The 20,930-nt window shown below is 38.7% G+C and overlaps 1 protein-coding gene across 1 annotated transcript in view; it reads right to left on the bottom strand.

Annotated features, from left to right (window-relative positions):
• Positions 1 to 23: 23 nt before the first annotated feature.
• Positions 24 to 20,930, bottom strand: part of slc1a7b (solute carrier family 1 member 7b) — a 43,887-nt gene continuing 22,980 nt past the window's right edge. The window contains exons 3-11 of the mRNA XM_079350990.1: positions 17,038 to 17,253; positions 11,287 to 11,329; positions 10,950 to 11,181; positions 10,733 to 10,832; positions 9,527 to 9,760; positions 8,512 to 8,706; positions 1,993 to 2,127; positions 1,811 to 1,910; positions 24 to 1,381 (exon numbers count right to left, since the gene is read on the bottom strand). Coding sequence (XP_079207116.1) covers positions 1,121 to 1,381; positions 1,811 to 1,910; positions 1,993 to 2,127; positions 8,512 to 8,706; positions 9,527 to 9,760; positions 10,733 to 10,832; positions 10,950 to 11,181; positions 11,287 to 11,329; positions 17,038 to 17,253 — 1,516 coding nt within the window. The 3' untranslated portion in view covers positions 24 to 1,120. The remainder of the gene's footprint in view (positions 1,382 to 1,810; positions 1,911 to 1,992; positions 2,128 to 8,511; positions 8,707 to 9,526; positions 9,761 to 10,732; positions 10,833 to 10,949; positions 11,182 to 11,286; positions 11,330 to 17,037; positions 17,254 to 20,930) is intronic.

The raw sequence follows: 20,930 nt of genomic DNA, 5'->3' as shown, positions 1-20,930 counted from the left end.
GTTGTGTGGGAACAGAATTTTTTGGAGCTGTTTAGAATACTGTCTTTAAGCGGTTCTTTTCCCAAGCACACGTGGATTGTGCCTGAAACCACATCTTCATGGACTTGGGATCGGCATACGAATATGATACATTTGTGTTCACACTGATCAAATGAACTGGACTTTGGGTGCATTCAGATCCAGGTCGGGGTCCCTAATGTGAAACCACCCTAAAGCAGAAGCTTCCGGGGGCAACAATGATAAACTGGAGAATTGATTTCTAGTTTAAAAACGTGGTTGTTTTTTAAAGGTTACTTAATATTGATATAAATAAAGTGAATGTCTTGTATGCAATGATACTGACCCTGCCTTTTAGTGGTAGTGGAAGCATTTTCCTCACTGGGGTTCAAGTAACTCCCGGACCATGTTCAGATTTGTGTGAAAAATTGCAAATACTGTTCTTGCAAGAAAATTCATTGGAACCTACTGTATGTTGAATGAAATCAAGTGATCCTACTTCTATTTCAACACTTGCAATTACACAAACAATCCCTATTATTTTCAGGTGTCTGCTTCTTCATTTGTCCCTGTTGTCAACATCAGCCTAGCACCAGCAGCTTTGTTAAGGCAAAATCAAACATGAGCGCATCTCTCTGCCTCCTGATAATTGAGCTCCAACCAGACCTGTCCTGTCTTGTATATGATACAAGCAACTGGTTACTTGTAGTAGTATAAAACATAATAAACACTTGTATCATTTAACATGTTGCACAAAGAGAAAAAACGTAATAATAAATCATAGAAAATGTTGATATCAAATAGAAACCAATTTAATAATGCAAGAACCAACACCCGTATTCAGAGTCTGAGTCGAGGTGGGAGCTCATGCTGCAGATCCAAACCAATGACCACTTAGATGGAAAATAAATCATCTTTTGTCCTTTAAGAGTCATTCCATTATCAACCTGTCACTTTTCAAGTCTTTGAGTAGAGACCAAAAACCAAACATCTTCCCACTAGGAGGCATTCCAGTCAGATTTGAGGGCTCATCTTCGACTTTTCATACTGTAATAAGCTGACAAACAAAGATGACCATGCTGTCCTGCCAGCTTTCCAGGATCCTTTAAATTCTCGACGAGGGCTATACGTTGGTCTCAAGGCCATTCATGTCAATGGTGCATTGTTCTTTGCTCTTCTTAAGGTGCCGCGGGGGAATTGGAGGCTTCCTCCTCTCAGTCTGCGGCCGCACACCTTCCTCAAGCTGCATGAGCCGTGCCACATCCGAGGGGATAAGGTTGTGTGTGACCCCTGAAGATGGGGGCCGGTAGTTACCATTGTTGTTGTGACAGTTCATCAGAGGTGGGCTGTTAATGACGGGTTTTGGCTCACAGATCAGAGGCACCTGGGTGCAAAAAGGAACACAGAAAAGAAGGTAGAAGAAAAATTAGTTTTTAAAGTTTTTAACAACAAAATGCTTTGAAAGGAGCTGAGGCAAGACTCACTGATAGTTAGAATTTAACATCCTTTCCCCTGTTATTAAATACAATTCACTTTCTGAGTGGAGATGTATAATTTCCTCCTTAAATGTCTGCTAATGTGGAGCTTTTAGCAAAGCTTGGATGTTAAAAGGAACATGACGTGAAAAAACATTTTTAGTTTTTGAAAGGAGTATTGACAATGCTATGGGAAATTGACCTTTGATAGTGAGCGCTGAATGAAATCGACTTCTTCCTGTTGAAATGCCCTTTCAATAATGTTTGTGTGCAAGTCTCATAGTGAGTTTAGTTTTCTTCTGCAGCGATTGGAAGTCTTTCTTGAGCCAGTAACTCACCCCATCTCCCTCCTTCATGAAGTCTTTCCTGCAGATGTGAGCCATGATACCTGTTGCCAAAGCATCACCCATCACGTTCACCATGGTGCGGAACCTGTCTCTGTGGAAAAGAAAGACATGCGACAAGTGATGCTCATATTTCAGGTGAAAAAAACATGGGAATTAACAGAAATGCTACTTACAATGCCCAGTCTACAGCAATGATGAGAGTGATGTCATCGGTTGGCAACCCGACAGACGTTAGCACGATCACCATGGTGACCAGTCCAGCCTGTGGGATGCCTGCTGCACCGATACTGGCTGCAGTTGCTGTGATACTGTGAGATAAAAAACAATGGTTACAAATAAAACCCCAAAAGTCAGTTTATAAAAGTAAACATTACCACTTTGAAGAGAGATTCAGTAGCTTTTTCCGAAGAAAAAAAAAAAAAAAGACTTATACACAAGTACACCACTCAATCATCACTTATGGGCCTCCATATGCGTGTGTGGGTACTTGATCTGTAATTTGATTTAATGTTTGGATTGGTTTTGGTTTATTCTGGATGTTTCTGGCAGTGGAGCTGGGAGTGTATTTCCCCCAACAAATGGCGCAGGTGAGTTTGGGAGTAAGTACGATTCAGCGATTAGACACGATTCAAATAGGCAAACATGATAGACGTGGACATAATGGCAAAGAAGAGAAAATCTAATCACAGCCTTAACCTGCTGATGCAGAGTGCAGCATTGATCAGCATCCACATTGTCTCCCTGCGATCACAATAATGTAAAAGAACAACAACAGCTCAGCTGATGAATTAAAAGTCAAATCCACCTTTCAAATGTTTATCATTCTTTTGAACTATTTTCATGAACTAAAAGGTGCACTATGGAGTTTTGGTAGTAGAATTTGAAAGCTAAAATGAACACAAACTTTACCCCAAGACAAAAATGGGTCCCTTGAACACTGTTTGGAGCTAAAAAGCTACCAAGAGAGTAACGGTTTAACTGTTGCGGCCCACCACCATAACAAACCTTGCATGGCATTTTGTCTTAAAACAGTGTTTATGTGCTCACGCTGTACTGTATTGTCTGGCATGACTCAACAGCTCATGCTGTACCAGTTATATTAGGCCCAAGCATTTACAACTGTCAGTTGTAAACTCCTGAAGACAATGGTCTTCTCTCATACATTCTCTCTCTCACACACACAGCGCCCAGATTTACAATTTTAAAATCAAAACTATGACCTAGTCACAAAGTATTTATTTAGTTACTACTCACCACCTTTCAAATGAAACCCATAAAATGAAATATAGTCAGATAAATTTAGAATAAAATTGGTGTGCAGGGAAATAAGATGCACATTTTTCTGTAATGATATATCTAGACCGGTCAGAGTAAAATATTGTTATGTAATTGTTTTGGCTCTGTTTGTGGGCATGGTAGGCGGTGATAGTGGCTTTGGGACGCAACAGTTCACTGTCCAGCCTTCTCGATTTGTCTAAACAGAAATTGGGCAAAACACCGGCGAACAGACTTTCCCCAGTTGACGATTTGGGTGATGTTGTGGCTCTTGCTGCTCATTGGTCTACGTGGTTGAATTGTGGCGCCATGTAGAATGATTAGTAGTATCAGCATTGTCCCTACCTGGAGCTTACGTTTAAGGAGCCTGGTCTGTGGAAGATGCAATGCTGTTTTGGTTGTGGTGGCAACAAATGGCCATATAAAAGGTTATTTTATGTATCAGTATAGGGGCCAGACTGGAGCAAGGGGTGTCTTTACTGAGCGCTGATTTTTTTCATTAGGACACAAGTCTCTTGTGTTTATTTCAGACTGTAAACAGTGAACTGGAGCGGACAGTATGACGGTCCGCTCCAGGCCACCCGAGTCCACTCCAGTCCAAGAGTATGGGACTTCAACCAAAACTAAATGGACCAGACTGAATGCATGGCAAAAAAGACCAAAGCTCAGTTGTATTACTCTATTTTTTCTACATGTTTTAATTCAAGCGTTGTTATTTGTGTATGAATATACAGAGGTTTAAGGATTTCTCACAGTATGCCTTAAATATTCTTAGACTTTTGTAGAGATTTTTAATTGGTCTCAAACACAAATATGGTCAGGAAGAAGGTGCCTCACAGTCGCATTGTCTTTTTTCATTCATTGCTCTCTTAAATGCTCAATTAGATTTTGTTGTCTGCGGTTGTAATCAGCTTTCACCTCATCCAATTCACAGCATGCCATCTCCCACTCACTGATAGCTTCTTATCTTTCTGTTCCCTCTGTAAATGTGATTCTCTTCCTGCCTTTGGTTCTCTGAAGTGGACCTCTTGTTCAGCTCTCCACCTCTTCATCACTGCCCGTCTTTGGAGAATCCTCAGCTATTTGGTCTCAGTAAGTCATCAGCTTCACCACCACCACAACCAATAATGTGACAGATCTTCTCCAATCACAAAAGTCACCTCATAAAGTCCAAGCCCCATATACTTTCTTACAAGAAAGGCATGGCATCTATTATAATACATTTTCCTTTCTTTATTTACTTGTCTCTCCTGATTGAAATATTGTTATCTTACAGACTCAAAAATTCATTTTTTGTGCTGTCCTTATCTTGGAGGGGGCAGCAGCAGAAAAAAAGGAAGGTTGTTGAGCAGATTTAATTGACAAAGTATCTTTTTTATTGAAAACATAGGTCTGGCCTAATGAGTCAGACTACAGTGGGACGGTGTATATAGAGACCCTCTGATTAGATACCAATTTGAAAGTGATGTTATGAGATGAGTGCATATAACAGCAGACTGTGTTCGGCAAGTTTGTGTACACCTGATGTCTTATGCAGACCCAGAGTTGGAGAACTGGTTGACCCTACCTCTCAACACACATCTTAATGTGGTGTTAAGGTGGGGGTTTGGCAAGACGTGACGGTTTATCGAGGTCACATGGTGCATTTCACAAAGGTGAGCGGATATATTCCATCTTCAGTGGATGTTTGAATTTGTATACAGAGACACATAAGTTGTAAAAATGGGAATGGTCGTCAACTGCTGTACTATCTGTAGGATACAATTAGCCTATTATCTTTGATCGGAGACATGTAGATAAATCAGGATGATGTCATTGCACAGGATGGTCAACAGTGTCTGATAATCAGGACCTTTCCAATAGTGCTTTACCGGCTTCTATACATTTTGAAAATGTCAACCGAGCAATCATTCCTATTTCACAAAGTGGCTCAATTTTCTGCAGGAGGAAAGATACACTTATCTCTCTAGCACTATTACTTCCCCTTTCATGCAACAGCCTGCAAGTTTGATATGTTTGATGAAAACTTTGGAAATATACACAAAGGAAAAAAAGCTAAAATATCGGAAACATCGAAACAACAACAACGTGTCAGTAATAGTTGATGTATGGTAACAAAGGTAAACGAAAACAGAGATTTTATGGATGGATTTTGACATACATGACACTGACTCATCTGCTATCCTTTACCCAAGCTTCCATTAAGATGACAAATTATAGTTATTAGTATAGTCTTTTTATGCACTGATTTAGCAAGAATTGTTACACCACCAACTGTTTATATTCATGCTTCCTCCAAATATTTAATATACCTCCTTGATCAATAGAAATATCCTCCCATTCCCATTTACCATATATGTGCATATTACCGTGACGTGTTTTTTAAAATGAAAACCATTTCTCCCTTCATGCAGACCTTAACCTAGTTTTCTTGAAGCACTGTACACCATGAAGTAGGGTTCAAATACTTAAACTAAAGACTTTTATGTCAGCAAACAAATTTTAACTTTTAACAATTACTGAATCCATTCTCATCCATTCTCATCTTTCACATTTTATTCTTGTATAACTCCATCACCACCAAAAACAAAACTCTCCCGCACTGTAAATCAGGCCAGTAAAAAAAATCAGTTCATCCCAACATAGCCTCTCTGAACTGTAAAACCACATCAGTGATCAGGACCCCTCTCACCCCCACCCTCCTTCCAGTAACTGCTATCACACAGACACCACAAAGTCCGTCTGGCCCAGAAAAACATCTACAAAGAACCCTCCATTCCCTCTGCAGTAGCCACCCTGAACAAAATCAAATAGACCCTTTTTTCATCAGTTGTTGTTTGTGACAGTCCATTTTAATGTCTGAACTATGTGTTTTTTAAGGATGATGTAACACAAATGTCTTTTCATTAAAGGTCCCATATTATGCCCTTTTTGGTGTTCATATATCTATTTTATTTGTCCATTAAACTATGTTTGAAAAAAAAAGTGTCTGTTTTCATGTACTGCCACTCTCATCTGCCTGTTCTCTTATCTTATCATATAGTCAAAGTCCTAGACAAAATTGCTGCAAATCAATTACTAGCCTTTATGAAAGAACACTCATTGTCCCTCCATTTTGGTTCTCCTAGATCTTAGTGCAGCGTTTGATACAGTTGATAGCACCATCCTCTTGTCTCGTTTTGAGCAATGGGTGTGCATCAGTGGCACTGCCCTTAAATGGTTTAAATCGTACCTGATGGACAGGACGTTCTCTGTTGGGATAGCTCAGTCGAGGTCTTTTACCTCGAGGCTGTATTGTGGGGTTCCTCAGGGTTCAGTCCTTGGCCCAATTCTTTTTACTATTTACATGCTGCCACTAGGAAATCTCATGCAAGCACACAACCTTAGTTTTTATTTTTTTGCAGACGGCACCCAGATCTATCTCAGCTGTGACCCCAATAACCTCAATGAAGTGTCTTGAGGACGTTCATAAATAGATGTACTAGATTGAAATAAAAAAAGACAGATATTACTTTTAGGTACAGACTCCACTAATACTGAGCTCTAGTCAGTCATACAGTCATGCTTTTTCCAACTTCGAAAATTTCCAAAATTAACCCATTCCTGTCAACCAAAAATCTGGAAACAGTCATCCAAACATTTCTCTGCTCCTTACAGCTAGTACACAATGCTGCAACCAGGATTTTAACAGGCACCAAGAGACACATGGCTGGCAGTTAGTTTTAGAGTTGATTTTAAAATTTGACTTCATACTTTTAAAGCTCAGAACAGTTTGGCCCCCAGTTATATTTCTGATCTTTTAAGTCCTCATGTTCCAATCACAGACTTTGAGGTCCGCTAATGTTGCTCTCTTAAAAGTTCCAAAATTCAAGTTAAAAAACCAGGGTGACAGAGCGTTTGCCACGAGGGCCCCGAGACTCTGGAACAACCTTCCAGAGGAGATTATAATGGAAAGACGTCACTTCTTAAGACACTTTTATAGGCTAGCCTTCCAATGATCCTCTGTTTTATTCACCCACTTCATCTATTTGTATTATTTTGTTTTGTTTTATTCTCCCACTCCACCTGTTTTTATTGTTTTATTATTTTGTTTTATTACTGTTTTATGCTTAGTCTTGATTTTACTCATATTGTCTCTGTTGTTTTATCTTGTAAAGTATTTTATAAATCCTGTTTTGGAAAGGTGCTATATAAATAAAGTTAATTATCATTATTATTATTATTATTATTTGTTATCATTTAATGTTGTGTTCATTGTTTGAGACTTGTCAAAGGACAATTTCTATTATTGTTGGGACAGACAACAAACTTAATCTAATCTTAAAGTTCTACTATGCAAACACACTAGGTCACACTCGCATGAGGCAAAGCTGTTCCAAGCTCAAGCATGAAAGTGTCCCCTCCCCCACTTACACTATTATGTGTTTTGTCGTAATACAACACATGCATGGCTTTAAGTGGTTATGAAGTGTGCTTAGTTTACATGACAGGTGGATTTGAAATGAAAACACATAAACCCTGATGATAGTAAAGTACCCTGCCTAAGGACACTTCTCCCAAGCTTGCCAGGGCCAAGGAAGTGTGCTGTGCTTAATAGATCGGAGCACTCTCATCCAACGAACTGGACTTTCAGGGTGAAGTGTGCTTAGGCACCGTACAGACTGCCTCATGTGAGTGCACTTGTGGTGTTTATGTGGACCTTTTATCAGGCCCCATACGTATATATTTAGCATCCCTAGCAATTATTTCCATCTGAAACAGTCTGGCTGCCAAGATATAATCAGTAACTTGTGTTGTATTTGCTTTTAAGATGATCCTCACAGTCAGCTGGCTCCTGTAGCTGCCTGTCATTTAACATTTCCTTCTGCTGAAACTTGGGTAGATGCTTTCTTCACAACAACATTCAACAAGTTTGCTTACTCCTTCCAAAGTCTTTCCCCAATAATCAACTACTCTGAATTATTTTAGTGATGTGCTTGGCATCTCATCAACAACCTTTGATGTGTTTCCTGGGATTTCTTGAAGTGCTTGATGAATAGAGAGCCATCCTCTGCACTTGATTGAAGGCTGAACAAGCTCAACCTTGATTTGGTACTCTTACACTCAGAAATGTAAGCAGTGACTCACATATAACAGATTCATCACCAGTCTTTCTCATAGGGATTTTGTTTCTGTATATTTTTCAGACTGCTCTTAGCTGAGTAATTCACAGTACTGTATATACATACAAAATGTAGTGAATATTTGAAAACGCTGCAAATTAAAATATTCATTTCCTTTTGTCATGATGGCACATATGCCTGTTCTCATTTATATGGATTTATTCCCGTTGATATCACTGCTCTAAACCCCTGATGATATCTTTACCACCATAATGAGCTTAAAAGCACAGATGGCATATAGCACAGTCCACTGACCTGATGGTGATGATCTGGCCAAAGTCCAGCTCATAATTATTGACTTGGGCGATGAATATCGCTGCCACGGCCTCATAGAGAGCGGTGCCGTCCATGTTGATGGTAGCGCCCACAGGAAGCACAAAACGGATGATGCGGCGGTCAATGTGGTTGTTCTCAAGGAGGCACTTGAAGGTTATAGGCAACGTGGCGGAGCTGAGGACGACAGAATCAGACACACAGTTTAGAGGATTTGTGGGTCAGGCCAACGAGTAAGATACTTGTCTTTTAATTTCTCCAGGCCATGTGTGTTTGCAAAAGCTGTTAAATATAGGTTTATATTAAAAGAAACAGAGGAAACTTTCATGAGATGCAAAAAGTAATTATGAAATATCATTATGAAGAGTTTAAAGGTGGAAAATTCACAGAAAACAGTATAAATCAATCAATCAACACATTTTTATTGTAAAGCACCACATCCAAAGAAACGTTATCTTAAGACACTCTTTAAGATAATTTTTTTTCTGAGGTTTATCTGAAACACTTTTTGAAAATGCTTAGGATCATTTTTCCAAAGAACATTGTTGCGTTTTCGATTTTCAATTTATTGACTTTCAACCTTCAGGCTGGCACTGGTTTTCATTTATTTCTGTATGGGTTCAAATTCAAGATAAAGGGATTCTTTCTGCTTATATGAGCAAGGAATGACATACAAAATACTCTCACATTGTCATTTAAATTAATTCATCCCGAACCATCCAAAACACTCAGACAAACAGAGGGCCCCAATCAAAGGTCGTTAATGAAATGCCCAAGACGCTCCAATATCTTCCAACACACACCGGACATTTTCTTATCTTCTAACGTCCGTTGGAGGCTTTTCTTGGTAATAGCAGATTGGAAAAAAACAATATGTTGCATTCAGATTAATCAAATTTACATTAAACATTTTTAAATATTCATGTATTTTCACAAACCATCAGTGGAAGGACGAGACAGATCTGTTATTTGTCTTCTTCACAGTCATTCTCTTTACCTTGAGGAGGTTGCCAGGGCGATAAGCAGGGCTTGCAGGATTCCTCGTATATAAACGATGGGACTCTTTTTGGTGATGAAGAAGTACATGGCAGGCAGGATGAACAAACCATGCAAAACCAGTCCAAACACCACAGTGACAGCATAAAATCCCAGCTTTTTCCCCATGGCTGAAGGATCGCTCATCTCCAGGATCTTACCGGCCACCAGGAACACAATGCCAAAAGGAAAGTACCTGGCAGGGTGAGAAATGGCTGTGAGATCTTAGGTAGGTTAGTCTTGTCCAATTGGAAGATTTATAAGTAATGCAGAGTTGCATATAACCATCCATTAACTTAGAGAAATACAATAGTAGTAGTTCTGGTAGTAATCAGATGTGTGGATTCAAATCACATCATGGAAAGTATGGATCACGGATTTGAGGACTTTGGACTTGACTTAACTGTAACATAAAGGACTTCCCACTCTATTTGGACTTTAACATCACTGACATTTTATTTTAGAGCTCTATGATTTCCAATATGCAAAGAACATTGACAGAATCACATAATTTATCATTGAGAAAACAGGAATTAGCAAAAACAAAAAAGGAAACTGTAAAAATGGCATTTTATTTGGTGAAGAGGGCTTCTGACTCATTGGACGTCTCAAAATTCAAAGTTTATAACTATGGACTTGACTGTCATCCCATGGGACTTGACTCAGGACTTGCCTGTCATTCCTTTGGGACTTGACTCAAGACATAAGACCAAAGACTTGAGACTGACTTGTGACTTGCAATTACTATATCTTAACTCTGCTTGTAATAACAATATATAAGCAATGGCTGTGGATGTAAATGTAATACTTGATTATGCTTACAGAAAAAAACAAGTAGTCTCTAAAGTTTCCTTTTTGGTATAAACAAGTCCTAATTTGATATGAGTTCTGAAAGGTGAAAGGTCAACCTTTTTTTCACATTTTCCTTCAATGATAACATTGAACAATGTCACAGATGTAGTTCTATTTATTGATTATACATTGATCTCTGTACATTTTACAGTTTCCCATTATGCTGGGAAACTGTAAAACTTTGTGCTACTGATACAAAACAAAGCAGATATTTGATAATTGTCACCCTGATGTCCTAAATACTGAGAGAAAAAAAAAAAAAAAATATATATATATATATATATATAAGAGTGTAATAGTGTGTGGATATCTTTACCATATAACAATAGCAACAATCCTGAGGACGGCTTCATTAAGGCTCTGGCAGAAGTTCACCAAGGCGCTGCCATTTGGCCCCATCCTCCCCAACATAATACCTGTCAAAACACGCAGCACAATCTTTAAAGTCATACATGAATGCATTTTAATTCCCATGAAAGGTGGATAGAAAGGTTCACAGGAAATTTCTGAGAAGAATTATACATGTTTTTTACCCATGGTGGCAGAAAAGATAACAATTCCAAGAACATTCATCCCATCACTCGTTCCTTCGCGAGTGCGTATGAGCACATCCGGAGGAGGGGTCAGGTCAAGGGCGAAGTTCTGGATGTCAGTCCCATTATCATCCTGGATACCGTAAATGAGTGCTCGCCGCGTACTGGACTCTGATTGGGCCTGACTCACCGTGGGCTTGGCTTTCACAATGTACTCGCTGCTTGTTCGATACTGTTGTCAGGGAGTTAGAAGAGAATCAGAAAAAAGAGCTGCACTGATGTCCTAAAACACTAATCCTTTGTTTTTTAAAGTGCTGTATGATATAACAGGTCTTACCTGCTGAAACGTGGCCTGGACCAGATTTGCAGGGAACATGTTGCTGTAAGGGAAAGAAACAATTAGATGGGGGGTTAGCTGGTCTTCATTTGACTGTGGCACTTTGTTTCTTTAACAGTACATTACATTTCACTATCTTCTGTTAATGTATTTGGATCATTTCTCAACAAAAAGCTGCATAAGTAAGTAAGTAAAGTAAGTTAAAGTTTATTTATATAGCACATTTCAAGAGCATAAAAACGTCACAAAGTGCTTCACAATCAGAAAAATCAGAATAAAGTAAAAACACAATTACAATAAAATACAATACAGAGACAGATTAGACAAAGGCACGTTTGAACAGATGGGTCTTCAGCTGCTTTTTAAAAATGTCCACAACAGAGGGCCCAAAACACATCCTTGGGGGACCCCGCAAAGTAGGGTTTCCATAGACAAAGCATAAAGTTAAGATGTTTTAGAGGGTTCTGCATTTTTCATTCAGCAGCTAAACAAAAATGTCACATCCATATGGTTTTGGGTTAGGGTTAGGGTTAGCTTGTATACTGAAAAATCAAAAGCTTTACTTTATACTGTAGTAGTTTAAAGGTATAAACTTCCCCTCCAGTCAAAACAAATCACATATTGCTGAAACAAACGTTAAGCTTTATGGTCTGAGTGCTGAAGTTAGGCAAAACAGAAACTCTGAATACTTGAATAGGGTAGGGTTAGGGTTTGGGTTAGGGTTTGAATAGCAGGCTGGACTTCACACCACAGTTCTACATGTTTACAGACCTTTAAACAATATACAATATATTATAATGTTGTAGAACTGTGTAACAAACAAACAATGTCCTGGTTTATTTGACTGAAACAAAGGTCAAAGGGTATTGCATCTTTAACCTTCAAACATGGTACATGGTACTAAACTTTTACTGTCAATCAACAAACCATGAAACTGACTCTTTCCATGCACTCTGTCAAAAGCATTGAGCTCAGTTAAAAAGGGTTATTTCATTGTCATCAGGTCAGTCTGAACAGACAGTGTTGTCTCTGTTTAAATAAAAATGAGCAACCTTAGAAAGAAACAGTTAGAGCCAAAGTGTCAGATTTCGAAAACAGAAACATGGATCACTTGCAGTACAATAGACCTAATAATATATTATGAGACTAAACCGCTCACATTTGGATATTTTACCAAAAAATGAAAGTAAGAAATATTGTATTCTTACCCTGTGGCTTTAAATCCAACTAAGCACGCTTTGATATTCTAAACAGTTTTCCTTACCTCGTTTTGTATGACCAGCATGTAAAGTAACTTTATGAGATTGACATGGCTGGTTTGGGTCCCTTACTGTTGTCGATTTATTTTTTAAACTTCGAAAGTTATTCCACAATTTATGACATCAAGGATAAAGCGCGCTGTAAGTTTAGTGAAGATAAAAGGCAGAGTGAAATCAAAACATATAAACTTTTAATTATAACTCTGGCATAAACATTTCTTTCACAAACTCTTTTTTAATCAATAATTACACAAAGAGACTTTTTGTTTAGTCTCTATCAATTGAGAAATCTGGATAAAAGAAGACTGAAAACGATTCATAACAAAAAAACTTTATTTTTGCTGTCACGTAATCATCTTTCATATCCTTGAAGCAAACACAGTATTATTGTATGGACTCGCACACCTTATTAAGACTCAAGATTGAATTTCTATACAGCAAAAGCAGAGTTGTTTTCCTTTTTCTTCCTTTTAATGATCCAACTTATCCTCAAATGGCATCAAATATTATTCATTGAACAATGATAGGCTGAAAGTTTGAAGTTAATCTTGAAAATGTCCATTGTTGTTGTCATGGCTGGGCCAGGTGTTCTTAAAGGGAAACTGCCATCCAACAGATATGCATTTATCCAGAAGCTCAAAACCACACCTCATCTCACTGTGTTCTGCTATCAGAGAGTCAGAGAGATCCTACACCTGCTCACATTTTCACTGAGAGCTGGTCAAATGAAGAACTAACATTTTTTCAACATTTTTTGTTAAAGTATCAAAAATGTTGTCTTGTTGTTGCTTCGTGCTGCAAGCTTCTTCTGGAAAAGAAAATATCAAGAGCAACTGATTAAGTTTCATAATTAATCTCAGAACAAAGATTGTTTTCTTTGACGACTACTATCATCCAGTAGTCGCCTCTCAATCAGAAGTTTGGGGGTTTGATACCCAGCTCCAGCAGCCACGTGTCAATGTGTCTTTGGGTGAGACACTTAACCTGCTTTGCTAGCATATAAACATATAGCTCTCTCATGTCTGATTGTCTCTTTGAACAAACTAAGAGCTGAAAATAATCCATGTGACCATCTGCTAAACAACTAATAGCGACAAAAATGTGTGTAAAATCTGACAAAGTATCATGATTGAGTGAAAAGAACAGCTACAACCACACAGCCACTGAAAAATAACAAAGGGTGATATCGAGTGGTGAAATCACCAATCATCAGATCATTAAACTCAAGGGTTTTTTTGTGTTTTTTGTGCCTTCACTGGAGAGAAAAGGCAGTGGACAGATTCAGGAATTGGAGAGAAAGTCACCTGCTTAATGGACTTCAACCTCTTTATACATGGGGGGCACAAAAAAAAAACCTTGACCACCAGCGCTCTACATTAGGTGATTCAATGGTCCACTGGGATGTAATCTGTGATGCAGATCCCATTTCTGACAACAAACAGCTGGTAAAACTCTCCGCTCCTCCTCATCCTCCACATTATCCCAACTCGGAGGACTCTGCACCTACTAGGAGTTAGGTGAAATATTTAAGTTATAACATAAGTCTATAATAGAACTTTTTTCAGCAGGTTACGTCAAAACAAGGCAATGTTACAATATAGCTGGTGCAACGTTAGTGGACACCACTGGTTCACTGACAGCAAAAAAAATTTGCTTGGACGAAGACACAATGTTTGGCAGTCCTAGCCCTGGTACTGGGAATAAGAAGTTACATTCATGGAAGAAGATTAAATAATTTTTCTACAGTGGCATAATTCCAAAGAGCAGGAACTGAAAAGCTTCTAACGACCAACACAACATTTTTAATCGTCTCTCAGGATTTGTAGGAAATCTTAGGAAGGAAGTCTGTGAAAAAATACAACTCTAATGTCTGTGTTAGAAATACGTTATCATTTATAAAGATTCGATTGTGTATTGGAAAATGGAAAAAGTTTGGCATCAATGTGATCGCCTTTGTCCGCAATATAAACTATTAACTAATCACTTCTTGCCACTTTGGTTTATGTTATTCTAGTTGCATCATATAGAAAACAGAAATGATTGCCATCTTTAAAAGGATATGTGTTTACACTTAAAAAACATAGCTCAAGATAAGTGCCTCTGTAATTTTAAAGGATCTATAGATCAATATGTAAGATATGTAGTGAATTTAATGATAAACTGACCTTACTCTTTGATCAGACATTAAGAAAACATGCTATGTTGAAGTGCTGTTGTCTATGTCTCTAACAAAGCAGCAGCCAGTATGTCTAACTTTAGATTCTGGTCATAAATGATTCGGATTCAGAGAAGAGAAGATAGGCAATTTTAATGCACACAACCCCTCAGTTTGCCAGTCAAACGGCAAACCAACAGGTGTTGCGACGATTGAAGGGGGCAAGAGAACTGGTTCAGTTAGACGTATGATTGTACCTGACCAAAAAAGCCTCTTCATTTCAAAATAAGCAGAAACGTAGTAAAAATTGGATAAATATTGGAGATGCTTGGAGGTTACAAAAGACGTCCATAACAACTATAAAGTTGTTTCATAGAAATACTATTTCAATCTTTAATCACATTAACCTCATGAGCTCAGAGCACAGAGATTAACCAGTGGTGACAAACAACAGGCAGTCTCAATTGGTCAACTCACATCATTTGCTAACTTAGTTGTTGTGGAAATCAAGATTGAAATAAAATTAGCCTTGTTTCCAGTTTTGTGGAAGGAGAAGGTTTTTGCGAGCGGATGACATTTGTCGAGTTGGAAAACAAGCTGTCATCACAGTTACCAACAGCTACAAGAGTGTAAAAGATGTATAAGTAATGTGCAGCATAATTGGACAAAGCAGCAAAGTGGTTGTTATTACAGAAAAGAGTCATGCATTACCATCACTTGCCATTTCAATCAGGACTGGGATTTAGCACACTGCCAAACACATACTGTAGCAGACCACTGGAAATCTGTCTGCCATTTTGTTTTATGGGAAAAAACGTGAAATTAGTGAGTACACAAGTATTAAGATTACTGTAAATGCTTATTCCTAGTTTCTAGAGAGCACAGAAGCAGTCTGTCAGCAAGTAAATGAATCTGGAGTTTAGATGCTGTGAACACCATCATAACTGATTGCAAGAAATTCTACAGTTTTACAATTCTTTTAGCAGATGCTTTTATCCGAAGCGACAAATATTAGAGAGTATAAGAGCAACACAAGCGAAGCTCTAGAGAGAAGGAAACAACAACAGTAAGTGTAAAGCAACAGCGCTCTGATCTGACACACATGTGCTGACAGGAAGAGCACAACATCGACAGCTCTGTTCTTCGGAGTTCTAGTCGGTATCGAAAAGTATTGTCATTGTCAATCAAAACCATCGTCATCATCATGTATATCATTAAGTTCATAGGTATTCATAAAAGAGCTGGGTCTTTTCCTAAAGATGCAAAGAGACTGATGAATGGAATTTAGTATTTCGAGGAGGAGAAGAGACTAGTTATCTTACAGAGGGGCCTAGTTGTGAAGGTTGTATCAGACGCCTTACATTGGTAGAGCGAAGTGGGCGTGAGGGAGTGCAGAACCTGGATGAGAGCGTTTGGGTGGGGAGGCTTTTGTTGGACCGTTTTGTCGCTTTGTGAACAGCAGGGTTTTAAAGCAAAGTTCATCTCAGTGGCATTATTAGTTAGGCTTTCAAATTAAAATATATTGATTATTCTGGGAAACAAAAGAAGAAAAATGCTTGGCTCCGCTGTTAAGAGAAAAGGCCCAGGGCTGCACATTTAGTTCCCTCATCCTGGAACTATTTTAAAAAGGTTTTGTAAAATATTAAGTCTTGCGGGGAAAAAGGCCTTTCTGTAAAAAACAAAACTGAATTTCTAAACTGTATGTCCACTTATATATACTGTATCTCTCATATTTCCCTTATAAAGCATTTCATTGCAGCTTTATCCTGAAGGTTGAATTTCTTTGTTCTGAAAACTGCTCTCATAATAAAAGCACTGATGCTGACTTTCATACTTTCACCATTCTTAGGAGGTCAATCTTTTAATATGTCACCCCTTTTTTGCTCCTCCTCTTTGGAGTTTAGCTCCAAACTTCACCTTTAAACCCTGTCAACACAAATCTCCTTTACAAAAAAATAATCTGTATGCAGCTTTCAGTGCCTGTAATTTCTGCAAATATGGCTCAGGTTTTGTTTGTTCTCTACTAATCACCCTCTCCTCAGCCTGAACAGGTTATAAACAATAAAAGGAATGGAATTTTTTGAAACAATAAAAATTTCATTCCTGATGTCTATTTAACAAAAACAAGTGGCACAGTCGAAACATAAACGTATACATAATAAAGAATCTGAGAAAATGTCCTTAAAGCCAAAGAATTGGACAGCACATGCTCAACCTGTCTGCTGAATGGTTGAGACCTTCCATCTATCGAGTCCTGCTCATGTCAGAGTCATGACAAACAACCAGCTCCCTCTGTTGTGCACATGTGAAGACAACTGGGTGTTTATGTGGTCTTACCGGATCAGGTCAAGCAGAGCATCGGCAGAACTCATGACAGTTTTGCCGCTGTCCTCGGAGTCCTCTTTCTGAGCTGCACCTCCGGGATGGATGATGGAGACCATGATGATTCCCACTACCACGGCCACAAAGGTGGTCCACAGGTAATATGACACCGTGATCAGACCCAGCCGACTGGAACACTTGGCATCGAGGGCAGCCAGTCCTGACATCAAACTGGAGGACGAAACAATCAAGTTAGACCCAAACTGGTGTCCAATCATTAGGGAAGGTAAAATGTTTTTTTTTTTTAATACAAATTGAATCATGAAATAGCATTGATCCGTCAACTTTTAAGCAGCTTGGTGAAGCCAATACATTTGGAAATGGTTTGAGGAAGTTCAACCTGATTCTTTACTTACACAGGAGCAGGGGTGGAGCAGCAATTTTTGAGAGTGTGGGTGTTCAACATTGTTCGTTACTAACACGGTACAGGAGAAGAACTTTTATTCCAGAATCTTACAGATATGAACGTCATCTTCATTGACAATTTAACTGATAAAACTTTGTCTACGCAGGACTACCATTACTGAACACTCCAGAGAAAACTTGTGTATAGAGCTGTTTGTGAAGGGTAGACTTAAAACAAAACACACTGTTTCACCCTGTAGACGTCATGTACAGTCATTTTCTTATTTGATGACCCATTTGGTTGGATGACACAAATGTATAGTGTGTTCAAAATATGAGTATTGATCGGATAATGAATTGTGTTAATTTCTTTTGACCTTTGTTCCCATCATTACAATAACAGTAATAACATTGTTCATACAATGTAATACAATACAATACAGTAAGATACAGTAGGATATACCATGATTCAATACGCTACAATACAATATGACAATACACTTCAAAGGCCCTTAAAGGATTTGTATTGAATTTGTATTGGACCCAAAGTGCTGAATCATTTGGGTGTCGAACTAAGTACGGTAGTATAAATTCCAAAACATTATTGGAAATTTGAAATTAGTTTTTTTTTTCACAGTTCAGTTTGAAATGAGGGACTCTGTAGATGGTCGAGAGCTCGGGCTTTTAATGGAGGCTATGAGACGAGTCAGACAACATGTCAGTTTGGGGCACAAGCAGATATTACTCAGGCTATTGTTCATCTCGAGAGCACGGTCCCAAAGCACCTCAGGGTTTTAACTCACTCACAAAAAATACACGTTGATTAAAGATCAGCACAGAGCTAAATAAAAGCAGCAGCGGAAACAGACCTGACTCCTCAGATCTGCAACTATCCCCCTGAAGTAAGAGAGCTAAGGCACCCTCTACTTCCATGATTACTTTTTATTTTATGGGATTAGGGGATTGTTTTAAGGTTGGACTGTATTGATCCCTGATAGAAAAAAGATTGCTTTGTTATCTGAATATCTCGTAAAATACCCCGGGGAAATTGGCAGGTGAAATGACTGACATGTTGAGTAGCGTGGTAGGGTTTGAGTCAAGCCGAGGAACGATCTGTAATATTTTTCTTGCATCACATCTACCAACTGGACCTCACATAGGTTTTCGGACTAAACTCTTGTTTTCCTCTGGTACAGCCAACATGTTTCCTGCGTTTTTTGGGCCTGCATAACAGTTGAAAAAACTGTTACCTTTAAGCTCAAGACAGAGTCGCAGCACTCAGGGCCGAAGCAGCCAAGCAAAACAGACATGAGGCTTTACTTCCGCTTTTAATGGTATTTCTTTGACTCTTTGTTTAGGAGCCCAGCATCCATCGGAGCGCTACATTGGCTAGAATCCATTGAGCCCAGATGAGCTCAGGCATTTTTTTGGAGCTGCTGCATCTGGGGCGATGCGTTTCCATGTGATCGGGCCCTACGAGACACAAGTTTAATAGCCTATGAATTCATCAGCTTAAAGCCAACGACCAAATGTAATTTAACTAAAAAATGGAGCATGGATGAACTTTTCAGCATCAAAGACGAAACAGTGACATTGTTATATGAACCCATGTTGGTTTGCTGGTATCAAATGTAAGATAGTAGCCTGCCTCAGAGGTTTCCTGTTGAAGCACTAAAACACAGGCTGACAATGAACCTGCTCCATGGGACCAGTGGAGGGCTGCTCAAGATGTCACAGATATGTTTTAATTCATACTTCAATCTCCAGTCACCAGCAGAAGATTAACCAGTCACCACTCACACAGCCTTTTAATCACAGTCAAGCTGGCACAGTCGTGTAGCAGTGTTAGCTTTGTCTTGTGAATGTACGGATCAATGCTTAATCTTCCATGGCTCTCATTCAGGTCTCTCTCTCTCTCTCTCTCTCTCTCTGCAACAGTGCTTAATGAATGAGGACACCCTTAGGATAGTTAAACCTTCTGTGTTTGACTTGGTGCTTGGCACCAGCTCTGTGTAAGGTCTGTCTCAAGTTAAAGGTATAAGACGTAGCATATTATGAGTCGAATTTACACACAGCATGTTTAATAAGTCTCAATGAGACTGTAAAGGTGGATTCAAAGTGCTGCAAACATTTAGCTGCTTCCACCCAATCGTCTTAATGCTCATGCTGCTCTGTAGATTTCTTAAGGATAAAATCCCCCAAGCATCTTTTCACTAACTAATGCACACTTCAAACTTCCTTCTGTCCACATCCTTCAGGCTGCCTGCTTTGTTGTTATCCAAGTCACATGCAGTGACAGTGAGAGGAATAGGAAACAACGAAAATTGTCCATCTCTTATGCAGTAAGGGGTTTTTCGCACAAGTACCAAACCGAGATTGTTTTATAACCAACACAAAACTTTTTGGTGCAGCTTTATCAACAAAAAACTGTCTGTCTTTGCAAAACTATGAGTTTAAACAGAACAAAACAAAGTCAACAACGCCTGACTGGAAAAACAAAACAGAGCACGTATGTCATCACGACTACACAAGGCAAACATTTTTTAAAGTTCCAGTTAATTTTAAACATTTTAGTTCCGCTTTTCTGTGTGACATGTTAATTTTAAGCCATTGAAAAATACATTTCCAATTACAAAATGTAGATTTTTAATACTGTAATATTTACAAGATTTTATTGTTGTAACTGGACATTTCCTGGCATGGCATGTTTATAGTTGCCACGGAAAGCCTGGCTGTTATGTCAAAGACCGCTATACGAGGAAGGGGGAACTGTTACAGTGTACTGTTGCTGCGTGCTGCAGTGAAATGTCATGTAAATTATACTTGGATACACTGTCGACATATTGTCTTCCTCAGGTCTGATATGCCCGCTCGTCTTGGCCCTCTGGCTGCTGGATCTTAATACTTTGCCATTAATTTGACACAAAAAAATAATTTTCTCTTTCTGCAAAATGTTTAAAATGTCTGATGGCTCATCCTGTAGGCTACTCAGTTGCATATACTCATTGTTTTTGAGCCAGTTATAAAGTTTTGTCGAAGCCACAGATGCAATGAAATCCATCCCAACGCCTTCTATCTTGTGATTGGTTCCATCTTGTTTTAAAATACGTCTTCAGAAATAAATGTGCAAAACAAATGTCATCATCAAACTGTGTTCATTTGCACTTATATAGATATAAAGAGATAACATGTTCCCTCCTACATTATCAGCACCATCCAATAATCAAAGCACTGCGCTTCAGCTTAGATGAGAAGGCTCGACTGTTTCATAGTCAGAGGATAACTTATCGTCTATTCATTGAGATCACGAAGGCTTTCATACATAGAGAGTCAGCAGTTCATTTGTTATGTACCAGGGTCTGACGGAGCCGGGTTTGACCATAATTAAATCTTTTAATTTGTAGGAAACAATGATGATGTTTCATAATTATACTACAAACCAATTTCGAGTTGACAACATAGTTCAGTCACAAAACATTGCAGCTGCTCTAATAGAGGTTTAC

Source organism: Symphodus melops (genome assembly GCF_947650265.1).
Source record: "Symphodus melops genome assembly, chromosome: 8".
In the NCBI taxonomy this organism is placed as follows: Eukaryota; Metazoa; Chordata; class Actinopteri; order Labriformes; family Labridae; genus Symphodus; species Symphodus melops.
The sequence above is the reverse complement of the archived record's forward strand: the minus strand, read 5'-3'. Positions and strand labels throughout refer to the sequence as shown.